The sequence below is a fragment of the Bos javanicus genome, unplaced genomic scaffold (assembly GCF_032452875.1).
Source record: "Bos javanicus breed banteng unplaced genomic scaffold, ARS-OSU_banteng_1.0 tig00001600_1, whole genome shotgun sequence".
NCBI lineage: Eukaryota > Metazoa > Chordata > Mammalia > Artiodactyla > Bovidae > Bos > Bos javanicus.
Genome location: NW_026893620.1, coordinates 613,922 through 639,756, shown reverse-complemented (window position 1 = coordinate 639,756; position 25,835 = coordinate 613,922). Strand labels below are relative to the sequence as shown.

The 25,835-nt window shown below is 41.8% G+C and overlaps 1 protein-coding gene across 5 annotated transcripts in view; it reads left to right on the top strand.

The window, feature by feature from the left end:
• Window positions 1-25,835, top strand: part of LOC133243936 (ATP-binding cassette sub-family C member 4-like) — a 590,639-nt gene that overhangs the window by 44,771 nt on the left and 520,033 nt on the right. For all 5 annotated transcript variants that reach the window (XM_061410637.1, XM_061410641.1, XM_061410639.1 and 2 more), the window contains 4 exons: window positions 9,445-9,534; window positions 10,695-10,886; window positions 20,015-20,109; window positions 20,333-20,419. In XM_061410637.1, the coding sequence (XP_061266621.1) occupies window positions 9,445-9,534; window positions 10,695-10,886; window positions 20,015-20,109; window positions 20,333-20,419 (464 nt within the window). The remainder of the gene's footprint in view (window positions 1-9,444; window positions 9,535-10,694; window positions 10,887-20,014; window positions 20,110-20,332; window positions 20,420-25,835) is intronic.

Sequence of the window (25,835 nt, the reverse complement as noted above, 5' to 3'; positions counted from 1 at the left end):
AATTGACACACAACACTGTGTAAGTTTAAGATGTACAGCATGAATGTGCATCATGAAATGATTATCACAATAAATGTAAACACCATCCTCTGACATAGGTATGACACTAAATAAATTTTTTCCTAGTGATGAAAACTCTTAGGATTTACTCTCTTAACAACTTTCGTATATAACATACAGTTGTGTTGTATCTTACAATCCTGGTACTTACTTAGCTCATAACTGAAAATTTGTACCTTTTCACAGCCTTCATCCAGTTCCCCCAACCACCGCCTCTGATAACCACATATCTGATCTCTTTTCCTATGAGTTTATTTATTTAATTTTTGCTTTTGAAGTATTTTTTTTTAATTTAAACTTATTTATTTTAATTAGAGGCTAATTACTTTACAATATTGTATTGGTTTTGCCATACATGGACATGAATCTGCCACGGGTGTACACGTGTTCCCAATCCTGAACCCCCCTCCCACCTCCGCCCCCATATCATCCCTCTGGGTCATCCCAGTGAACCAGCCCCAAGCTTCCTGTATCCTACATCGAACTGGACTGGCGATTCGTTTCTTATATGATATTATATATGTTTCAATGCCATTCTTCCGAATCATCGCCCCCCTCCCTCTCCCAGAGAGTCCAAAAGACTGTTCTATACATCTGTGTCTCTTTTGCTGTCTCACATATAGAGTTATCATTACCATCTTTCTAAATTCCATATATATGTGTTAGTATACTATATTGGTGTTTTTCTTTCTGGCTTATTTCACTCTGTATCATCGGCTCCAGTTTCATCCATCTCATTAGAACTGATTCAAATGTATTCTTTTTAATGGCTGAGTAATTCTCCATTGTGTATATGTACCACAGCTTTCTGATCCATTCATCTGCTGATGGACATCTAGGTTGTTTTCATGTCCTTGCTATTATAAACAGTGCTGTGATGAACATTGGGGTACACATGTCTCTTTTAATTGTGGTTTCCTCAGTGTGTATGCCCAGCATTGGGATTGTTGGGTCATATGGCAGTTCTATTTCCAGTTTTTTAAGGAATCTCCACACTGTTCTCCATAGTGACTGTACTAGTTTGCATTCCCACCAATAGTGTAAGAGGGTTCCCTTTTCTCCACATCCTCTCCAGCATTTATTGCTTGTAGACTTTTGGATCACAGCCATTCTGACTGGCGTGAAATGGTACCTCATAGTGGTTTTGATTTGCATTTCTCTGATAATGAGTGATGTTGAGCATCTTTTCATGTGTTTGTTAGCCATCTGTATGACTTCTTTGGAGAAATGTCTATTTAGTTCTTTGGCCCATTTTTTGATTGGGTTGTTTATTTTTCTATAATTGAGCTCAGGAGTTGCTTGTATATTTTTGAGATTAGTTGTTTGTCAGTTTCTTCATTTGCTATTATTTTCTCCCATTCTGAAGGCTGTCTTTTCACCTTGCTTATAGTTTCTTTTGTTGTGCAGAAGCTTTTTAATTTTAATTAGATCCCATTTGTTTATTTTTGCTTTTATTTCCAGTATTCTGGGAGGTGGGTCGTAGAGGATCCCGCTGTGATGTATGTCGGAGAGTGTTTTGCCTATGTTCTCCTCTAGGAGTTTTACAGTTTCTGGGCTTACATTTAGATCTTTAATCCATTTTGAGTTTATTTTTGTGTATGGTGTTAGAAAGTGTTCTAGTTTCATTCTTTTACAAGTGGTTGACCAGTTTTCCCAGCACCACTTGTTAAAGAGATTGTCTTTTCTCCATTGTATATTCTTGCCTCCTTTGTCAAAGATAAGGTGTCCATATGTGTGTGGGTTTATCTCTGGGCTTTCTATTTTGTTCCATTGATCTATATTTCTGTCTTTGTGCCAGTACCATACTGTCTTGATGACTGTGGTTTGGAGTAGAACCTGAAGTCAGGCAGGTTGATTCCTCCAGTTCCATTCTTCTTTCTCAAGATTGCTTTGGCTATTCGAGGTTTTTTTGTATTTCCATACAAATTGTGCAGTTATTTGTTCTAGCTCTGTGAAAAATACCATTGGTAGCTTGATAGGGATTGCATTGAATCTATAGATTGCTTTGGGTAGTATACTCATTTTCACTATATTGATTCTTCTGATCCATGAACACAGTATATTTCTCCATCTGTTAGTGTCCTCTTTGATTTATTTCAGCAGTGTTTTATGGTTTTCTATATATAGGTCTTTAATTTCTTTAGGTAGATATATTCCTAAATATTTTATTCTTTTCGTTGCAATGGTGAATGGAATTGTTTCTTAATTTCTCTTTCTATTTTCTCATTATTAGTGTATAGGAATGCAAGGAATTTCTGTGTGTTGATTTTATATCCTGCAACTTTACTATATTCATTGATTAGCTCTAGCAATTTTCTGGTGGAGTCTTTAGGGTTTTCTATGTAGAGGATCATGTCATCTGCAAACAGTGAGAGTTTTACTTCTTCTTTTCCAATTTGGATTCCTTTTATTTCTTTTCCTGTTCTTATTGCTGTGGCCAAAACTTCCAAAACTATGTTGAATAGTAATGGTGAAAGTGGGCACCCTTGTCTTTTTCCTGACTTTAGGAGAAATGCTTTCAATTTTTCACCATTGAGGATCATGTTTACTGTGGGTTTGTCATATATAGCTTTTATTATGTTGAGGTATGTTCCTTCTATTCCTGCTTTCTGGAGAGCTTTTATCATAAATGGGTGTTGAATTTTGTCAAAGGCTTTCTCTGCATCTATTGAGATAATCATATGGCTTTTATTTTTCAATTTGTTAATGTGGTATATTACATTGATTGATTTGTGGATATTGAAGAATCCTTGCATCCCTGGGATAAAGCCCACTTGGTCATGGTGTATGATCTTTTTTTGTGTTGTTGGAGTCTGATTGCTAGAATTTTGTTCAGGATTTTTGCATCTATGTCATCAGTGATATTGGCCTGTAGTTTTCTTTTTTTGTGGCATCTTTGTCAGGTTTTGGTATTAGGGTGATGGTGGCCTCATAGAATGAGTGTGGAAGTTAATCTTCCTCTTCAATTTTCTGGAAGAGTTTGAGTAGCATAGGTGTTAGCTCTTCTCTAAATTTTTGGTAGAAATCAGCTGTGAGGCCATCTGGACCTGGGCTTTTGTTTGCTGGAAAACTTCTGATTACCATTTCAATTTCTGTGCTTGTGATGGATCTATTAAGATTTCTATTTCTTCCTGGTCCAATTTTGGAAAGTTGTACTTTTCTAAGAATTTGTCCATTTCTTCCATGTTGTCCATTTTATTGGCATATAATTGCTGATAGTAGTCTCTTATGATCCTTTGTATTTCTGTGTTGTCTGTTGTGATCTCTCCATTTTCATTTCTAATTTTATTGACTTGATTTTTCTCCCTTTGTTTCTTGATGAGTCTGGCTAATGGTTTGTCAATTTTATTTATCCTTTCAAAGAATCAGCTTTTGGATTTCTTGATTTTTGCTCTGGTCTCCTTTGTTTCTTTTGCATTTATTTCTGCCCTGATTTTTAAGATTTCTTTCCTTCTACTAACCCTGGGGTTCTTCATTTCTTCCTTTTCTAGTTGCTTTAGGTGTAGGGTTAGGTTATTTATTTGACTTTTTTCTTGTTTCTTGAGGTATGCCTGTATTGCTATGAACTTTCCCCTTAGCACTGCTTTTACAGTGTCCCACAGGTTTTGGGTTGTTGTGTTTTCATTTTCATTCATCTCTATGCATATTTTGATTTCTTTTTTAATTTCTTCTGTGATTTGTTGGTTATTCAGCAGCGTCTTGTTCAGCCTCCATATGTTGGAATTTTTAATAGTTTTTCTCCTGTAATTGAGATCTAATCTTACTGCATTGTGGTCAGAAAAGATGTTTGGAATGATTTTAATTTTTTTGAATTTACCAAGGCTAGATTTATGGCCCAGGATGTGATCTATCCTGGAGAAGGTTCCGTGTGCGCTTGAGAAAAATGTGAAATTCATTGTTTTGGAGTGAAATGTCCTCTAGATATCAGTTAGGTCTAACTGGTCTATTGTATCATTTAAAGTTTGTGTTTCTTTATTAATTTTCTGTTTAGTTGATCTATCCATAGGCGTGAATGGGTATTAAAGTCTCCCACTATTATTGTGTTATTGTTAATTTCTCCTTTCATCCTTGTTAGCATTTGTCTTACATATTGTGGTGCTCCTATATTGGGTGCATATATATTTATAATTGTTATATCTTCTTCTTGGATTGATCCTTTGATCATTATGTAGTGACCTTCTTTGTCTCTTTTCACAGCCTTTGTTTTAAAGTCTATTTTATCTAATATGAGTATTGCTACTCCTGCTTTCTTTTGGTCTCTATTTGCATGGAATATCTTTTACCAGCCCTTCACTTTCAGTCCGTATGTGTCCCCTGTTTTGAAGTGGGTCCCTTGTAGACAACATATATAGGGGTCTTGTTTTTGTATCCATCCAGCTAGTCTTTGTCTTTTGGTTGGGGCATTCAACCCATCTGTGTTTAAGGTAATTATTGATAAGTATGATCCCATTGCCATTTACCTTACTGTTTTGGGTTCAAGTTTATACACTGTTTTTGTGTCTCCTGTCTAGAGAATATCCTTTAGCATTTGTTGGAGAGCTGGTTTGGTGATGCTGAATTCTCTCAGCTTTTGCTTGTCTGTAAAGCTTTTGATTTCTCCTTCATATTTAAATGAGATCCTTGCTGGGTACAGTAATCTGGGCTGTAGGTTATTTTCTTTCATCACTTTAAGTATGTCTTGCCATTCCCTCCAGGCCTGAAGAGTTTCTATTGAAAGATCAGCTGTTACCCTTATGGGAATCCCCTTGTGTGTTATTTGTTGTGTTTCCCTTGCTGCTTTTAATATTTGTTCTTTGTGTTTGATCTTTGTTAATTTGATTAATATGTGTCTTGAGGTGTTTTGCCTTGGGTTTATCCTGTTTGGGATTCTCTGGGGTTCTTGGACTTGGGTGATTATTTCCTTCCCCATTTTAGGGAAGTTTTCAACTATTATCTCCTCAAGTATTTTCTCATGGTATTTCTTTTTGTCTTCTTCTGGGACTCCTATGATTCGAATGTTGAAGCATTTAGTAATGTCCTGGAGGTCTCTGAGATTGTCCTCATTTCTTTTAATTCGTTTTTCTTTTTTCCTCTCTGATTCATTTATTTCTACCATTCTATCTTCTATTTCACTAATCCAATCTTCTGCCTCCATTATTCTACTATTTGTAGCCTCCAGAGTGTTTTTGATCTCATTTATTGCATTATTCCTTATATATTGACTCTTTTTTATTTCTTCTAGGTCCTTGTTAAATCTTTCTTGCATTTTCTCAATCCTTGTCTCCAGGCTATTTGTCTGTGATTCCATTGTTATTTCAAGACTTTGGATCATTTTCACTATCACTATTCGGAATTCTTTATCAGGTAGATTCCCTATCTCTTCCTCTTTTGTTTGGTTTGGTGGGCCTTTGTCCTGTTCCTTTACCTGCTGTGTATTCCTCTGTCTCTTCATCTTGTTTATATTGCTGAGTTTGGGGTAGACTTTCTGTATTCTGGCAGTTTGTGGAGTTCTCTTTATTATGGAGTTTCCTCACTATGGGTGGGGTTGTATTGGTGGCTTGTCAAGGTTTCTTGGTTAGGGAAGCTTGTGTCGGTGTTCTGGTGGGGGGAGCTGGATTTCTTCTCTCTGGAGCAATGAAGTGTCTAGTAACAAGTTATGAGATGTCAATGGTTTTGGAGTAACTTTGGGCAGCCTGTATGTATATTGAAGCTCAGGGCTGTGTTCCTGTGTTGCTGAAGAATTTGCGTGGTATGTCTTGCTCTGGAACTTGTTGGCCCTTGGGTGGTGCTTGGTTTCAATGTAGGTATGGAGGCATTTGATGAGCTCCTATTGATTAATGTTCCCTGGAGTCAGGTGTTCTCTGATGTTCTCAGGAATTGGACTTAAGCCTCCTGCTTCTGGTTTTCAGTCTTATTTTTACAGTAGTCTCAAGACTTCTCCTTCTATACAGCACCATTGATAAAACATCTAGGTTAAAGATGAAAAGTTTCTCCACAGTGAAGGACACCCAGAGAGGTTCAGAGTTACATGGAGAAGAGAAAACGGGGAGGGAGTTAGAGGTGACCCGAATGAGATGAGATGGAATCAAAAGAAGAGAGAGCAAGCTAGCCAGTAATCACTTCCTTATATGTGCTCCACAGTCTGGACTGCTCAGAGATGTTCTTGAAGTTATACAGAGAAGAGAAGAGGGAGAAAGGAGACAGAGGTGGCCAGGAGGATAAAGGGGGGGGGGGTGGGGATGAAAAAGAGAGAGACAGATCCAGCCAGTAATCAGTTCCCTAAGTGTTCTCCACTGTCTGGAACACACAGAGCTTCAGAGAGTTGGGTAGAGAAGAGAAGGGGGAGCGAGAAGATAGAGGTGACCTGGTGGAGAAAAAGGAGAGTCCAAAGTGGGAGAGAGCAGTCAAGCCAGTGATCTCGCTCCCATGTAAAGATGGGTACTGAAGATTGGATTCTTAAAGGTACAAAATTGATAACAAATATCAAAAAGCAAAGATTAAAATTCTAGAGTAGAGGTTGGATTTTCAAAAATACAATATTAAAGAAAATAAGAAGAAAAAAAAAAAACAAAGTCACAAAAGTTATTTAAATATATATATATGAAGTTTGCTTTAAAAAATAGTCTTTTGTTTTGAAAAGTAATAGTAGGTTATAAAAATGAAAATTAAAGGAGTAATAGAGGACTTAAATGGAGAAGGCAATGGCACCCCACTCCAGTACTTTTTCCTGGAAAATCCCATGGATGGAGGAGTCTGGTGGGCTGCAGTCCATGGGGTCGCTAAGACATGACTGAGCGACTCCACTTTAACTTTTCACTTTCCTGCATTGGAGAAGGAAATGGCAACCCACTCTAGTGTTCTTGCCTGGAGAATCCCAGGGACGGGGAGCCTGATGGGCTGCCGTCTATGGGGTCGCACAGAGTCGGACACGACTGAAGCGACTTAGCAGCAGCAGCAGAGGACTTAAAATTTTTTTAAAAAGTTAAAAGAAAAAAAAAAGAAATGAATGATTGTAAAAATAGTAAAAATATATCTAGGACTTTCTCTGGTGTTGTGGGCAGTGTGAGGTCAGTTCATTTTCAGATAGATCCTTGGTCCGGCTTATATTTCTCAAGATCTATATGCCCCTTCCTATGTGGTTGGTTGGAAAAGGCAATGGCTCCCCACTCCAGTACTCTTGCCTGGAAAATCCCATGGATGGAGGATCCTGGTAGGCTGTAGTCCATGGGGTTGCTAAGAGTCAGACATGACTGAGCGACTTCCCTTTCACTTTTCACTTTCATGCATTGGAGAAGGAAATGGCAACCTGCTCCAGTGTTCTTGCCTGGAGAATCCCAGGGACGGGGGAGACTGGTGGGTTTCCGTCTATGGGGTCGCACAGAGTCGGACACGACTGAAGCGACTTAGCAGCAGCAGCATGTGGTTGGTACTAACTACAGGGTTTTAATCTATTACACCTGTCACTTCCAAGGCGGTTCCCTTGGTTTTAACTTCTTCTGTTTGCTGGTCTCTTCAGTGTCTGATTTCCGCCCTGACACATAGAGGGCGGTGGTGGACACTTTCTTTTAGGCTCTCTTGTTCAGTGGCGCTGTGGGGAGGGAGGGACTTTGCAAACAAATAACACTGGCGTGTACTTGCAGTGTCTCAGCCGCACTGGGTCTGCCCCCGCTCCCGGCATGCGCAGCCTCCTGCCCATATAGCTCAGGCTCTAGATTGCTCTGCCGGGAACCGTCTGAGGCCGGCCCTGGGCTGCATGCACCTCCCAGGTCTAAGCTGCTCAGATTCAGGCACTCAGGTAGTCCTCAGAGGTGCAGACTCATTTGGGCCTGCGTTTTGTGCCCTTCCCAGCTCTGAGCAGCTCCGGTGATGAGGTGTTTGGTGAGTGCGGTCACTGCGACTTATCGCCTTTCCCATCTCTGCCGCTTGGTTTTCTGGTTGTACAACCAGCATACCTTCTCAGGCAGATAATGACTGTCCAGAACCCCAAGAAGTCTTAGTTAGCAAAGAAGCCTGCTTGCAGTTAGGTAGATAATGTCTCTCTGGGTCTGCGATTGCCCCCTTCCGGCTCTGGCTGCCTGTCACCAGAGGGGGATGGTCTGCAGCCAACTAGTTCTGTTCAGCCCTTTGTTCTGTGTGCGGGCCTGGTGGTGTCTTAGGGCTTTTCGCCTGGTAGCTATCCCACAGTCTGGTTTGCTAGCCCAAATTAGTTCGCTCTGATTAGCTTTGGGGCATTCAGACCTGATCCTTACTGTAAGCAACGCAGCCCCCACTTGCTAGTGGCAGGTGCAGGCGTCTGCGCTGCTTCTCCTCTCGGGGAGTTACTGTTGGGCTTGTAATCTGTGGGTTTTAATTATTTACTTATTTTTCCTCCCTATTATGTTGCCCTCTGTGCTTCCAAGGCTTGCCACAGACTCGGCAGTGAGAGTGTTTCCTGGTGTTTGGAAACTTCTCTCTTTTTAAGACTCCCTTCCCAGGACAGAGCTCCGTCCCTACCTCTTTTGTCTCTTTTGTGTGTGTGTTTTATATTTTTCCTACCTCATTTTGAAGACAATGGGCTGCTTTTTTGGGTGCCTGATGTCCTCTGCCAGCATTCAGAAGTTGTTTTGTGGAATTTACTCAGCGTTTAAGTGTTCTTTTGATGAATTTGTGGGGGAGAAAGTGTTCTCCCCGTCCTATTCCTCCGCCATCTTCAGGAAATCAGTCTTGAACATTCATTGGAAGGACTTATGCTGAAGCTGAAGCTCCAACACTTTGGCCACCTGATGTGAAGAACTGACTCACTGGAAAAGACCCTGATGCTGGGAAAAAGTGAAAGCAAAGGGAGAAGGGGATGACAAAGAATGAGCTGGGTGGATGGCGTCACCAACTGCACGGACATGAGTTTGAGTGAGCTGTGGGAGTTGGTGATGGACAGGGAAGCCTTGCATGCTGCAGTCCATGGGGTTGCAAAGAGTTGGACACGACTGAGTGACTGAACTGAATTGAACTGCAGAGATTAATGAGACAGTTAAAACCAAGGGTCATGATGAAAACTTATAAATGATTAAAAGCCTCACAAGCTGCATTATAATTGCAATATAAGTACATTATATTAATAATGCATTATGTGCATTATTCAGTTTGCATTTCAGGCAGGTGCCTTGTCATTTCTACTACTAAAATTCTGTGGGTGTCTAGAGCTATGTCCTTATGGAAATCTGGTAAAAGAATGAGCCTTGTTAACCCCCAAAGAGATATGTATGATTGGATGAAAAGGCCTCCAGGACTTACTATCTTAAAATAGGAAGGAGAAAAAATGTGGGTTACATTAGCATATCAGTGACTATTACATAATTTTCTCTACCTTCTGAAGTAATGTATGTTACTTTATGAAACGGGCACATTTTTATAAACTTTAATTTGCAGAAATCAGGAACCCCAACCCTACAAGACCTTTTCTTTACTGCCAGACCTGGTGAACTGTTAGCTGTGGTTGGACCTGTGGGTGCAGGAAAGGTAAGTTGTGATGCCTTTTGTCAGCTTGATGCAACACCATTGCCCTTGTTAAATTCTCAGAGTTGAGCCCAGGGCTATGCATGACACAGTTTGAATTGGGTGTACCTAGAACAGCGTTTCTCAATCTGTGTTCCATGGAATATTAGTTTTGCAAGAAGGTTTCATAGCCAAGTAAATCTAGATAAGCACACACTGTGTTTTCTTTCTTGGTTCTTCACATTGCACAGTTGGGAACCATTGTCAGGAATTTGGACATCTCAGTGAATGAAATGATTGATGTGACAGCTATTCAGGTTGGATGGAAACAGCGGGGACTTATTTTCATCACAGTGGCCCCTCTAGGAAGTCTGGAGGTGGTGAAGGCTCTTCCAGGAAGCTCTGAGCATTTCCTCATGGGACTTGATGTGATCCTTTCAGTGCACGTGTAGTTAATGTTCAGCCACGTGCTGGAGCTAAAGACACAGATGTGAACCAGATCCCGACGTCTCTACTGTCCAGAGGCAACCAGCCCAGTGTGGTGAGCACTCTGATGGTGTAGACACAGATACATCACTTCTGTGTGTCACAAGAGATTTGAAAGACGTGCACTTGCACTTAGTGTCCTGTGTTGTGAAACAACGGAATACAGAAACCTAAATGTGGATGTGTACATGAGAGGGTGATGATTTCCTCTATGATGGACTTTTTCTCTTTAGACACAACTCATTTCAGAATTCTTTTAAGTAATCATCTTTGGATATATTCTTCACAAATAGCTTTTTAAGGATAAGTGTTTGTTAAGTGAAGGATACCTGGATGCAGGAACAATTGCATTAAACATCAGATACATGAAATATACATCCTGCTGGGCTGCTCTGCTAGTGAAGGATATTAAACATTTTTAGTTTTTGCTGAGTGTAGTGCTTCATTTGGGGGCTCCTCTTGGGCAGAAGAGATTGTTATAGTATTTTATTAATATTCCTTATCAACTATTCATTTGCATTGACCAATAGAGTTATTTTAAATTGTTTTTGTCCAAACTTCCGGGGCTGTACTTTATCCTGTTCTAAATGCAAGTGTTCTATTGTGTATCACGCACCAGCCTGGGGTCAGCTGTGCTATGGGATGTGTTTCATCCTGAGTGCTCCCTGTTCATGTGTGTGTATTGCCATCTGTTTCAGTCATCACTGTTACGTGCTGTGCTGGGGGAGCTGCCCCCGAGCCAGGGGCAGGTCAGCGCGCACGGGAGGATCGCATATGTTTCTCAGCAGCCTTGGGTGTTCTCAGGAACTGTGAGGAGTAACATTTTATTTGGGAAGAAATATGAAGAAGACCGATATGAAGAAGTAATAAAGGCTTGTGCTTTGGGAGAGGTGAGTAAGGACTTTTGAGTAGCATGTACTAGAATTTCAAATGACAGACTTGGTTTAAACTATCAGTAAAGTTTGTTGAAAGTTCTTTTTATTTTTTAAAGTTTGAAATATCGTTCAGTGTTCTATAATATTTACACCGGTCTTCTGAGTGAGTATGAAGGCATATATGCTAGTCCTTCAATCCTGATGTCATAAGGACACTCACAGAATGCTTTGTTGAAGAGGGGGTTGTTTCACTTTGTGAAGTTTCACTTTTAACTTATTTTCGTAGTGGACAATTACAAAAATTTCTAAAATTAGAGTGCGCAGTGTAATGAACCCTCATGTGCCCACTCCCCAGTTTCAAGCAGGAGCAGCTGGTGGCCAGTCTTGCTGCATCTCCACCCCTGCCCTCTGCCAGCCCCACTCCCACCCCAGGTTATTCTGGAGCAGATCCTAGACCTCAGATTAGTTCATCTGTAAAGCATTTGTCTCAGCTGATAAAGAGTCTGCCTGCAATGTGGGAGACCTTGGTTCGATCCCTGGATTGGGAAGATCTCCTGGAGATGGGAACGACTACCCACTGCAGTATTCTAGCCGGGAGAATTCCATGGACTCTATAGTTCATGGAGTTGCAAAGAATTGGACATGAAAGAGTGACTTTCACTTTCACAGCTTCCCTAGTGGCTCAGATGATAAAGACCCTGCTTGCAGTTCAGGAGATGTGGGTTTGATCCCTGGGCTCGGAAGATCCCCTGGAGAAGAGAATGATTACGCACTCCAATATTCTTGCCTGGTGGGCTACAGTCCATTGGGTTGCAAAGAGTCAGACACCACTGAAAGACTAACACACAGATATTTTACTAGTTTTTCTCTAAGAGATAGGAGAGCCTTTGGAAAATACATATTAGTTCATCTGAAGTATAACCCAAATTCCTCAATATTATCAACCTTCTAGTTTACATATTGCTAATCATCTGAGAAGTCTCCTTTACCATTGATTTGAATCAGACTCCACATGAGGTCTGCCCCCTGCACTTAGTTGGTACCTCCTCAGGCCCTTTTAGTCTCTAGATTTTTCTCTGTACTTGGTTATGACTGGTATTTTTATTTAAAGAAAAGAGAGAATGCTTTAACATTTCTTCTTAATACAGCATTGTTTCACTGGGGGAGAGATTGTTTTCAGAAAAGACTGCATTTCACAGAAAACGGCAAGGTGAAACTCTGAAATTTAGATGAAATCAGTGAATGAATGGTAAAAATGAAATTACCTGATAAGACAATATAATCTGGCAAAAAAGAAAGAAAAATGTAAATACTGGTAAATACTGTGTTACTCTCTTAGGTTATAAAAATCTAAATGATAGCATTAAAGGGCTTCTCCTCCTCAGGGCCTGTTCAGTGCATTGTGTTCTTTTGTACTGTAGAAAAAGATTGGGACAGTCTTTCAAAGGTGCAGTGTTGAAGGCTCCAAACTTGCTTTGTGAAGCAATAGTAATTTTGCCTGAACAATGACTTGAACATCATAGATTGTATCAGATGAGCAGCATTTTGTGATGATGTGAACAAAACAGAATTGCTTGTTTAATGCTCTTGTTTCTTTCTCCTGGGTTGTTGTTAATGGGAGATCATTCTTTTGTGGAAATGATATTGTTAATGAGTCCACTCTTTTCATACTGTGGACTCAGTAACAATATCATGAAGCACAAGCTGGAATCAAGATTGCTGGGAGGAATATCAATAACCTCAGATATGTGGATGACACCACCCTTATGGCAGAAAGTGAAGAGGAACTGAAGAGCCTCTTGATGCAGGTGAAAGAGGAGAGTGAAAAAGCTGGCTTAAAACTCAATACTCAAAAAACTAAGATCATGGCATCCAATCCCAACACTTCATGGCAAATAGATACGGAAACAATGGAAACAGTGACACACTTTGTTTTCTTGGGCTCCAAAATCACTGAAGATGGTGACTGAAGCCATGAAATTAAAAATGCTTGCTCCTTGGAAGAAAAGCTATGATCAGCATAGACAGTGTATTAGAAAGCAGAGACTTTACTTTGTTGACAAAGATCCATCTAGTAAAGGCTATGGTTTTTACAGTAGTCATGAATGGATGTGAGAGTTGGACCATGAAGAAAACTGAGTGCCAAAGAACTGATGCTTTTGAACTTTGGTGTTGGAGAAGACTCTTAAGAGCCCCTTGGACTGCAAGAATATCAAACCAGTCCTAAAGGAAATCAATCCTGAATATTCATTGGAAAGACTGATGCTGAAGCTGAAGTTCCAATACTGTGGCCATCTGATGCGAAGAACTGACTCATTGGAAAAGACCCTGATACTGGGAAGGATTGAAGGCAAGAAGAGAAAGAAATAACTGAAGATGAGATGGTTGGATGGCATCACTGACTTAATGGATGTAAGTTTGAGCAAGCTCTGGAAGATGGTGATGGACAGTGAAGCTGGGCATGCTGTAGTCCATGGGGTCTCAAAGAGTTGGACATGACTGCGCCACTGAACTGAATACAAGCTCACTCTTCTTGCTGCACTGTAGGCCAATAAATCTGAGATGAGGTATTGAGGCAAGGAAGGGACTTTATTCAGGAAGCCACTGACAGAGAAGATGGCAGGTTCAGTATCAGTATCAGTTCAGTCACTCAGTTGTGCCTGATTATTTGACAAAACGTGGTCCACTGGAGATGGGAATGGCAAGCCACTTCAGTATTCTTGCCTTGAGAACTGCATGAACAGTATGAAAAGGCAAAAATATAGGACACTGAAAGATGAACTCCCCATATCAGTAGGTGCCAAGTATGCTATTGGAGATCAGTGGAGAAATAACTCCGGAAAGAATGAAGAGAGAGAGAGCCAAAGCAAAAACAACACCCAGTTGTGGATGTGACTGGTGATGGAAGTAAAGTCCAATGCTTTAAAGAACCATATTCCACAGGAACTTGGAATGTTAGGTCCATGGATCAAGACAAATTGGAAGGGGTCAAACAGGAGATGGCAAGGGTGAACATTGACATTGTAGGAATCAGTGAACTAAAATGGACTGGAATGCTGGACATGGGTGAATTTAACTCAGATGACCATTCTATCTACTACTGTGGGCAACAATCCCTTAGAAGAAATGGAGTAGCCATCACAGTCAACAAGATAGTCTGTAATGCAGTACTTGGATGCAACCTCAAAAACAACAGAATGATCTCTGTTTGTTTCCAAGGTGAACCATTGAATATCATGGTAATCCAAGTCTATGCCCTGACCAGTAATGCTGAAGAAGCTAAAGTTGAATGGTTCTGTGAGGGCCTACAAGACCTTCTAGAACTAACACCCCAAAAAGATGTCCTTTTCATTACAAGGGACTGGAATGCAAAAATAGGAAGACAAGAGACACCTGGAATAACAAGCAAATTTGGCCTTGGAGTACAGAATGAAGCAGGGCAAAGGCTAACCAAGTTTTGCCAAGAGAACACACTGGTCAGAGCAAACACCCTCTTCCAACAATACAAGAGAAGACTCTACACATGGACATCACCAGATGGTCAACACCAAAATCAGACTGATTATATTCATTGCAGCCAAAGATGGAAAAGCTCTATACAGTCAGCAAAAACAAGACTGGGAGCTGACTGTGGCTCAGATCATGAACACCTTATTGCCGAATTCAGACTTAAATTGAAGAAAGTAGGGAAAACCACTAGACCATTCAGGTATGACATAAATCAAATCCCTTATGATTATAGAGTGGAAGTGACAAATATATTCAAGGGATTAGATCTGATAGAGTGACTGAAGAACTATCAACAAAGGTTCACGACATGGTACAGGAGGTAGTGATCAAGACCATCCCAAGAAAAAGAAATGCAAAAAGACAAAATGATTCTCTGAGGAGACCTTACAAATAGCTGACATGGCAGGTTAGCACCTCAAAATAGCCATCTCATCTGGGGCAGGATGTCACATTCTTCTGTGAATCAGAGATGGTTGGACATGAGGAAACAAAGTAAAAAGATCATTTAATTCTTGTGAATATCTTATAAAGTAGCAAGCCTCATGCTGGGAGATAAGTTAGTTTCACTTCCTTATAACCCTTCACAGGTGGGCAGGGTCAGGCTGTCTCCTTGAGGCAGGCCATTGTGCATGCCTGCAGTAACAAAAGCAGCAAGATAAGGATTACAGTCACAGAAGCAGATCCAGTATGAGTTCAAAATTAACCGTTCCTGGTTGCAGTATCAAGGTAGCAGGAATGAGCTGGATTTTTTTTTTTTTTTTTTTTTCAGTATAGCTACTATTCACTTTATTTTTTTTTTTTATTCTTCCAATTTTATTTTATTTTTAAACTTTACATAATTGTATTAGTTTTGCCAAATATCAAATGGTGTTTATAATGTGGTGATCCAGTGGTTAAAATTCCATGCTCCCAATGCAGGGGGCATAGGTTCGATCTTTGGTCAAAAGTTAAGATCCTACATGCTGCAAGGCGCAACCAAAAATTTAAAAACAATTTAAGAGCAAATACATGGACTTCCCTGGTGGCTCAGATGGTAAAGGATCTGCCTGCAATGTGGGAGACCCGGGTTTAATCCCTGGGTCCAAAAGATCCCTGGAGAAGGGAGTGGAACCCACTCCAGTATTTTTGCCTGGAAAATTCCATGAACAGAGGAGCCTGGCACGCTGTGGTCCATAGGGGTCAAAAGAGTCGGACATAACTGAGTGACTAACGCTGCACTACAAATACTGTGTAAGAAAAGGGGGAAGCAAAGGCAAACAGTGAGAACTGCAGCTCCCATTCAGAGCCTACATGCAAATAATTTTCTCTCTCTCACACGTATGTGTATACACACATAAGAAGGTATGTAAGTTATTCTTTATAAGTGTCCTCGATGTTAAATTCCTCATTTTTATTGGTAAAGCTGAAGCTTGGGAGATGAAACAGCTGTCCTTAACATTTGGAGCTCAAGTTCAGATCTGTTTCTGCACAACTCTAGACTCCATTCTTGTCCTCGGTGCTGTGCTGGCTTGAGGAAGTTTAAAAGAAAGAACTTTTCAAAAAGCAGGTGATGGATGAAGGTGGAAAGTGGGATGCAGAATAAACAGATCTCAGGCGTTTTCTCTTTACCTTAATCATGTCCAGCTCCTGCTGCCCACATCAGACTCCAAAGACCCAGGCCAGGTGTGAGTGTTTCTCTCATGACCTTGCCTTTCTGGTGAAGCTCAGCCCTGTCTTTCTCTCCCACATTTGAGCATCTCTGGAGAACAGCAGCTGTGGGACAGTGGCTACCATTCAGCATTTTCCTCAGGGGCCATCGTTCTCCCTGGGGAGCAATGCTTTGCTGCAGCCATGTGGCATGACTGGACCAGTACCGAGGACAGTGTTCTGAGGCTTCCCTCACCCTGGACTATCCATGCAGCAGATTCTGTGAGAAGGGGCCCTGCAAGACTGGGCTTCACAGCGATTCTTCTGTATGTGATGAGACAAATATTTACAAAGATGGACTGCTCTCCTGTTTGCATGGTCAGGACAGAGAGTTGGGGCCCCTGGTGCCCATTCTCTCCTTGGCAGGAAGGTGGCCTAGGACAGAGGAGTAGTGAGAGGGGAGTCCTGAACCTGGCTGTGTCACTCCTGCTCTCACTGTGAACACGTCCTGTTACCTGCCTGAGGTTTCCACAGCAAAATGAGGACACTGATTCAGCGGTTTTCCAAGAGGTTTTGTTGCTGCTCTGAAATGTCCTCTAAGACTGATTAGCAATTATCAAGGGGTTAGCAAGGTCTTTGCAGCACTTGGGAACCATTTAATGAGTTATGAGAGCCTCTGCTTATCTCCTTTTGGAATCCATGTGTAAGTGGATGGACATGAGATGGTCACAGATAGTAGAGGTGTCTAGAGTTATTTTGGGCTTCCTTGGTGGCTCAGTGGTAATCTGCTTGCAACACAGGATCCCTGGGTTGGGAAGATTCCCTGAAGGAGGGCATGGAAACCTTCTCTAGTACTCTTGCCTGGAGAATTCCATGGACAGAGGAGCCTGGCGGTCTACAGTCCATGTGATCGCAGACAGTCAGACACAAAAGTGATTAAGCAGCAGCGGCGGCAGCAGAGTCATCTTGGCCTGAAGATACAGAGACTGCACGTGTAGTAGAAAAGGTTTGACCTTTAGAGAAAAATAGTCCCGGATAGTAACTCCCGGTGTTTGTCTGAGTCTCTTCTATTATTACATGGTGGAGGGGTGGGATTACCCTAAAGGCTACAGGCCACGCCTGTGCAATACAAACAAGTCAGAGTTTCAGTTAATGGCAGCAACTGTTACTAACACAGCCTTTTTCTCTTCATTCATCCATACTTAAATGCATATAAATATTATAAAGATTTCTCCTTACAGTTCTCCCTGTGCTCACATCTGCCTAATCTTGGAGGAAAAAAATAGTTTAAAAAAGCAATTTTTTTTTGTATTACATATGTTAATAACTAGATGTATTAAACTAGATCTAATTGAAGTAAACCTTTAAGCTTATTGAGCTGAAAACTTTTCTGTAATAAAATAGGGAGATATGAAGTAATCACATTGGGAATATCAATTCAGGCTGATGAGATAACTCCAAGGTCCAGGAGTCAGCAGGCTCAGGGATTGAGTCTCAGTTTCTTTGTTTACTAAGAATGTGATCAGTCACTAGTATCAAGTTATCAATTCCTGTCCTTTTTCCATTTATGGAGGGTTTTCCTACACTTTAGATTCTCACAGCATCCTTGAGTTTAGTGACTCTTGTTTCTACAGCACATTCTGTAGAACAGGAAAGTGAGACTTAGGAGATCTAAGGATTTGTTTATCATGGAGACCCTGGTGTGCCACTTGCTTCCCCCCACCCCGCCCAAATTTGCTAAAGTAGAGACAAAGAAATGAGTGCTGTTTGTCTATACCAGGATCTGTCCAGTGATAATTACAGGCAGTCTAAAATTTCTAATATAATAACTGTGTAACTTAAACTTGATTGCTATTTTGTGGTTTTGTGGATGTTCTTGTCATCTTTTTTTTTTTTTTTCCCCCAGGTACTCTGGGGAAAATAAACAGATTTTTCTATTTATTTCTTAAATAGTATTCAGATAAAACTTATGATAGGTTCCCCAATTCTCAAATCAAAGCTTCATATCCTTCTTAACTTTGAATGTTATCTGCTTCCATGGGCAAGCATCTACTTGGTTTAGCTGATCTGCTCTGTGTTCCTTGAATACACTGTTTCCCTTTAGTTTTTCATGCCCAGCCTGCTTTTTTTTTTTTTTTTTTTTTTGCTCCTTTTCTTGTATAGTTCTTGTCTGTCACTCTATAACTGGTCTTAAGTATCACTGTGAAGACTCCAGTCAGGTCCTATTCCTTCTGTGGAAGTGGGAAGCTGACATCATGTTCAGCAAAATTGGAAATTTAAGACACACTCATTGCCTGATAAAACAAGTCCTGTGCCTTCACCACCCTGGCCACCAGCTCTCATACCTGTGTCTCTAGCACAGACCTTCACACTTGCATGTCCAGCTGCACCATGATATCATCTCACATTGTCCACAAGTGAAGTCTTCTAAACCGACATCTACCATCTTCCCCAACTCAGTAAATGGAGACCCTGTCCTTCCCTTTCCTCATGTCTCAGACACCACAGTCCTCCTCTTCTCTTACAGCCTGCTCCGATCCCATTGGCAGGTCTTACAGACTCCACCTTCCAAGTGTGTCTGGAGTGTGACCCTGTCGCTCCATTCCTGCTGCTCCCACTTTGGTCCTGACCACCATCATCTATCATCTGGATTATTCCAGTTGCCTCCTCAATTGTAGTTACCCTCACCCATTCCCCCTTACTGCCTGTTTTCTACAAAGCATAGAAGTGATTCTTTAAAAAACCTCAGGCCAGGTAAGTCCTCCCTTCTCCCTCTTCCCCAGTTACTGGGAGTGATGCCAGGGCTCCTCCTGCTCTGTCTCTGCCCTCACTCCCCTCATTCTTACTCTGCTCTCCTGCCTCCTTGTCCTGAATACCCTGGGCATCTCCCTGTGGCCCCTGTACTCACCCATCCCTCTGTGTGCAGCAGCCTTTCCAGGTCTTCCTGAGTCCCTCCTCCTCCCCAGATCTGCTCACACCCTCTCTGAGCAGAGCCTCACACCCCAGTGTGGACTCACTTCCCTCCTTTACTCTCCATCCCCCTTAGCCAGCTTGCTTTTCCTTTCTGTCTGCAGTACTTGCACTCAGGTTAATTTCTTATATCATCCATCTCACACTATGGAAAGAAACTCTAGGACTTTGTTTCTTTCTGGCTGAATTCATCATGCCCTGAATAATGCCTGGTTTACAGCTCGATCTTCAATAAGTAAGTGTGAAAATAGTCAAATTCATAAATGCTGTGAAAAACTATAGAATGAAAACAAATGGGAAACCAAAGAGGTTTGTTGTTGTTGTTGTTGTTGTTCAAGGGTATAGTTTAATCACTATGAAACATTCCCATTGCCCTTCATCAAATGCTTGTATGAAGAGCTGGTACTAAAGGATTAGGAGGATGGGAATTCCCTGGTGGTTCAGTGGTTAGGGCTCCATGCTTTCATGGCTGAGACTGTGGGTTCAGTCCCTAGTCAGAGAACTAAGATCCCACAAGCTACATGGTTTGGCTAAAAAAAAAAAAAATATAGGATGAGAGGAAAGTGAAAGTTGCTCATTCATGTCTGACTCCTTGAGACTCCATGGACTATATAGTCCATGGAATTCTCCAGGCCAGAATACTGTAGTGGGTAGCCTTTCCCTTCCTCCAGGGGTCTTCTCAACCCGGGAATCGAACTGGGGTCTCCTGCATTGCAGGTGGATTCTTTACCAGCTGAGCCACAAGGGAAGCCCAAGAATACTGGAGTGGGTAGCTTATCCCTTCTCCAGGGGATCTTCTCAACCCAGGAATCAAACTGGGGTCTTCTGCATTGCAGGTGGATTCTTTACCAGCTGAGCCACAAGAGAAGCCCAAGAATACTGGAGTGGGTAGCCTACCCCTTCTCCAGGGGATCTTCTCAACCCAGAAATCAAACTGGGGTCTCCTGATTGTAGGCAGATTCTTAACCAACTGAGCTATGAGAGGAGGAGAACACATTTTAAATCTTATTCTCTATCCCTTTTCTATCTCTACATAGGATTTTAAGCTTCTGGAGGATGGAGATGAAACTGTGATAGGAGACAGAGGAACCCCGCTGAGTGAAGGACAGAAAGCCCGGGTCAGCCTCGCCAGGTAAATGCGGTTTCGGTTGCCATCCTGCCCCTCCTCCTCCGCGGCTCCTAGTGGACGTGAGCATGCAGACCCGGCTCACTGGGTGGGCCTGTGTGAAGCAGGGTCTTGGTTCTTTCTATGGACTCTTGGATTGAACATGAAGTTGTTGGACACAATCATGATTCAGAGATGAAACCCAGGCAGTATGAAGTGTCCTCTCCTGACATCTGTCTATGTTTTCTAGAGCTGTGTATCAGGATGCAGACGTCTACCTCCTGGATGATCCATTCAGTGCAGTGGACGTAGAAGTCAGCAGGCACTTGTTCGAACAGTGAGTTTGCTCCTGTGTTTCTATCATCTATGCTTTCCAGGAACCCTAAGGAGATCAGGGAAGACAGCTCAGGAAAGCCTTTTTGCTTCAGGGGACTCAGCTCACTCTGCCCTCGTGCCCCTCCCTTCCCTCCCTTCCCTCTACAGAAGATCCATCGTAGAGAAATCTTGCATCATGATGAGGTCAAGAAAGGACAATACAGAAGGTGTTCCAGTGTGTGGAGACCAGTGGGGTCTGTGCTTCAGGGTGTGAGGGATAAATGGCAGATTCCCACTGCTAATTGCAGTTGATGTATCCAGACCCCAGGAATAAGAAAGATGATACACGGTTTTTAAGTCAGAAAACAGGACTTGGTAACCTCGTATTTGGCTGGCAGTTCTTTTCCACCATCATTTTTTTTCTTTTATTTATTTATATTTTTAATTGAAGGATAATTGCTTTACAGTATTTTGTGGCTTTCTGTCATACATCAACAAGAATCAGCCATAGTTACATCCATGTCCCCTCCCTCCCAAACTTCCCTCCCACCCTATTTACCCTTCATCACCGAGCCCCTGTTTGAGTTCCTTGAGTCATAAAACAAATTCCCATTGGCTATCTATTTTACATTTTGTAAGGTCAGTTTCCATGCTACTCTCTCCATACATCTCACCCTCCCCCTCCTTCCCTCACCCTGGTGTCCTTAGGTCTTTTCTATATGTCTGTTACTCCATGGCTGCCCTAAACATAAATTCATCAATACCATATTTTTAGATTCCATGTATATGTATCAGTATACGATATTTATATTTCTCTTTCTGACTTAATTCACTCTGTATAATAGGCTCTAGGTTCGTCCATCTCATTAGAACTGACTTGAATGCATTCCTTTTTATGGCTGAGTAGTATTCCATTGTATATATGTACCACAGCTTCTTTATCTGTTAATCCTCCATCATTTTTTTAAGGCTTGTGAGAAGCAAAGTTTCGGTACTGACTTGAAAGACCCTTGGTTTATGCTTATTACTCTGTAGGTTTGAAAACACTTAGTAAAGTCTAGAATTTAAGAATGATTTATTCTACATCAGAGTCTGTTCTATAGGTCTATAAATCTGGTTTTGTAGATAATTTAATTTTTGCAATATTTTATATTCCACATATTAATGATATCATATGATATTTGTCTTTCCCTTTCTGACTTACTTCACTTAGTATGATAATCTCCAGGTGCAACCATGTTTCTGAAAATGGCATTCGTTCTTGCTTTCTTTATCCATTCAGCTGTCAGTTGACATATAGGTTGTTCCCTTGTCTTGGGTGTTGTGAATAGCGCTTCTATGAGCGTAGAGGTACATGTGTCTTTTTGTGGTTTTGTCTGGATATATGCCTAGGAGTGAGATTGCTAGATTATAGGGTAATTCTATTTTTAATTTTCTAAGGAACCTCCAAACTATTTTCCATACTGCCTCTACCAACTTACATTTTGACCAACAGTGTAGGAAAGCTATATTTTCTTTGTATCCTTTCCAGCCATTGTTATTTTAATGATGGCCATTCTGACTGGTATGAAGTAGTACATCACTGTAGTTTTGATTTGCATTTTTCTAATAATTCATAATGTTGATCATCTTTTCATGTGCCTATTGGCCATCTATCTATCTATCTATCTATACACACACACACACACACACACACACACACACACACATCCTTTGGAGAAATGTCTATTTAGTTCTTCTGCTAATTTTTCAATTGGGTTGTTTGTTTTGTTTTTGTTATTGATTTGTATGAAATGTTTGTATATTTTGCAGATTACCCCCTTGTCCGTTGCATCATTTGGAAATGTTTTCTCCCATTCCGTATGTTGTCTTTTTGTTTTCTGGTTTTCTTTGTTGTGCAAAAGCTTGTACATTTGATTAGGTTCGATTTGTTTATTTTGTTTTTATTTCTATTGCCTTGGGAGACTAACCTAAGAAAACATAGATATCTTTATGTCAGAGAATATTTTACCTATGTTCTCTTCTAGAAGTTTTATGGTGTCATGTTTTAAGTTTAAGTCGTTAAGTCATTTTAAGTTTATATTTGTGGGTGGTGAGAGGGTGTGTTCTAACTTCACTGATTTACAAGCCTGTGTCTCTGCCTTTATGTCTTAGTCTCCTCTTCATCTAAGCACCCCCGACAGATTAAATTAGGCCCAGAGTAATTAAGGGTAACAGTTACTTCTTTAAAGTCCCTGTCATGAAATTCTAAGGCACTAATGGCTAAGATGTCAACAAGTGGATTTTGAGGGGACATGACTGATTTACAGCAGGTCCAGAGTAACAGAGTAGAAACTTCAGCAGAGTCAACGGATATGTGAGGAGCTCTGACCTCTGGACACGAGGAGCTGGGATTCCACATCCACTAAGCAGAGGTTGTTAGACTTTGATGGAACCAGCTCGTATGAAAAACATGCTTAGTGCTGGGGTGATGAAAAGAGTTGTGGAGATGGATATTGGTGATGGCTGCACAACAATGTGAATGTACTTAACGCCACTCAACTGTATGCTTAAAATAGCAGAAATGGTAAATTTCATGTTAGGTATATTGTACCACAGGGTTTCTCTGGTAGCTCAGTGATAAAGAATCCACCTGCCAAGCAGGAGATGCAGGTTGGATTCCTGGGTTGGGAAGACCCCCTGGTGAAGGAAATGGCAGCTCACTCAAGTATTCTTGCTTGGAGAATCCCAGGAACAGAGGAGTTGGGTGGGCTACAGTCCATGGGGTCACAAAGAGTCAGACATAACTTAGGGGCTGAACAACATCAACAATATATTTTACCACAATTAAAAAAACAAAACAAAACTGCATAGTAGAATCGCATCTTTCAGAATCCAAGGTAGCAGAGGAGCTGACACATGGCATGGCCTCCAGTTCTCTAATCTGGCCCCCTTTTCCCACGCTATTTTGATCTTGACTGGATGAATTTTCCCTTAGAGAAGTGCCTTGTGACTTGTCATGAGTTCAGTGACTGGGGCTAGTGCTGTGACAGGGATTTCCCACCCCCACCCTCCTGGCATCATGAGTAGCTTAGGCTCCCTCTTCCCAGGACCCTGACCTGAATCTACAAATGTCTGCCACCCCATCTTATGTGAGGCTGCACAAGTTCTCCATCATTTCCTGAACAGTTTCTGCTGGCCATAGCATCTGTGTCATGGGGAGGGGAGAGGGAGGTATTCTGATTGATGAGAACAGTGTGCTGATCACAGTAGTTCTCCCAAGTTCTTATTCAAACACAGGAAGTATTTGTAAAGTTTTCTTAAACATTTTGGGTTTAATGACTTGAAATGTACCCTTGATGGAAGCAAGCTTGTTTAGATTGTTGCTTGCTAATCACAGCCACATTCTCTAGGGAAACTTAAAGCAGAGAGCATGAAGGCAGTTTATGAAATCACTCAGCAGCAAGGGGAGAATGTTCTCTAGTTAGAAAGTTGGATGGAATAATATGCTATGAGTGATGGTGGGCATGTCGAAGCTTAGTAATGGGGTTATTGTTCAGTGGCTCAGGCGTATCCAACTCTTTGTGACCCCATGAACTGCAGCTTGCCAGGGAGTATTTTGTATTAGAAATGGGGATTTTTTATATTACAAGTGAATGACTCACACTCTACTTGCTGTTAACAGTTTCCTTCAGTTGTGAATATACTTCCAAGTTTATTAAGGTTCTGTGAATTTACATCTGTATGTTGCAGACATTATGTGGGTTCTGTCACCTACAGAGGAGAAGGCAATGGCACCCCACTCCAGTACTTTTGCCTAGAAAATCCCATAGACAGAGGAGCCTGGTGAGCTGCAGTCCATGGAGTCGCTAGAGTCGGACATGACTGAGCAACTTCACTTTCACTTTTCACTTTCATGCATTGGAGAAGGAAATGGCAACCCACTCCAGTGTTCTTGCTTGGAGAATCCCAGGGACGGGGAAGCCTGGTGGGCTGCTGTCTATGGGGTTGCACAGAGTCAGACACGACTGAAGCGACTTAGCAGCAGTAGCAGCATCACCTACAGAAGGCTATCAGCCTTAAGGGAACTGATGCAGTGTTATCTGTGTCTATCTTGGATTTTAACATGTTTCAGCCCCATATCACCAGACCCCTGTATGCTGTGTCATCAGGTCTTTGGGTCTGTCCTGATCAGACTCCAACACTGCTGTCTACACAGCTCACCCTCCTGCTCCAGCCCTTCACAGAACCCCCTGCCAACCATGTTCAGGATGCAGCTCCAGGTCCTCAAAAAGAGAACAGGATTCTTTTCTGTCTGCTCCCACCAGCCTTTCTAGCTGTGCTGGATTCGTGGGAGCCCTTTCTCACCCCTTCCTGGAGAAGGGAATGGCAACCTACTCCAGTATTCTTGCCTGGAGAACCCCATGGACAGAGGAGCCTGGCAGGCTACAGTCCATGGGGTCACAAAGAATCAGACAAGACTCAGCAACCAACACTTTCATTTTCACTTTTTTCTCACCCCTGTCTGTATATTCTGGTCCATCTGTCCCCAAGCTAGGGAATAATGTGCCAGGGCACAGAAAGAAGGTGAAAAACAGGCCCTGCCATTCTCCCTTCTCCTCCAAGGGGTACCTGTGCCCTGTGTCTTCCAACAGCCCACAGAGGGCTGCACTTGACCATTTATGAGTATCCCTCCAAGCCCCCATAAGCTGTGAATGCAGGGAGGTGCCTCAGCCCAGCTTGTTCAGTCCCAGGACCCCTGCACCTGCTGTGTCTTCTTCTAGGGATGTTTCCCCAGAGAGTCTCAGGGCTCCTGTGCCTCCCTATCTAAGACAGCAGCCCCCTTTTCTTTTCCTTCACAGCACATGTCATGGCCTGAAAGGACGTTTTCTATACTCGTTCTGTGTGTCCCCATTTACATGGTATATAGTGTTGTCTCCTGTCATGACCTGAGGGTGTATCCTTGGCATGTAAGACAGTGCCTGGCTCACAAACCTCTGCTGACTGGATGAATGAAGGTGGGGACTCTGTCTTCTTTGTTTTATTTGGTACACATCCCTGTACCATTGGATGTGTCCACTCTTAACGCAGTCCATTATAGAATTATACATGGTATTATACTTCTTGGTGTACTGCCAGACTGGTGTACTTCCATTCTTCTAGACTTCCCTGGTGGCTCAGGCAGTAAAGTGTCTGCCTACAATGTGGGAGACGCAGGTTCAATCCCTGGGTCAGGAAGATCCCTTGGAGAAGGAATTGGCAACCCACTCCAGTACTCTTGCCTGGAAAATCCCATTGACGGAGGATCCTGGTAGGCTAGAGTCCATGGGATCGAAAAGAGTCAGACATGACTGAGGGACTTCACTTTCATATGGTTATTATAAGATTAACCTAGCTCTTACATAGGAATAACAATTAAACAACTGACTGTTGAAGCAATCATTTTTATGGCATGGCTT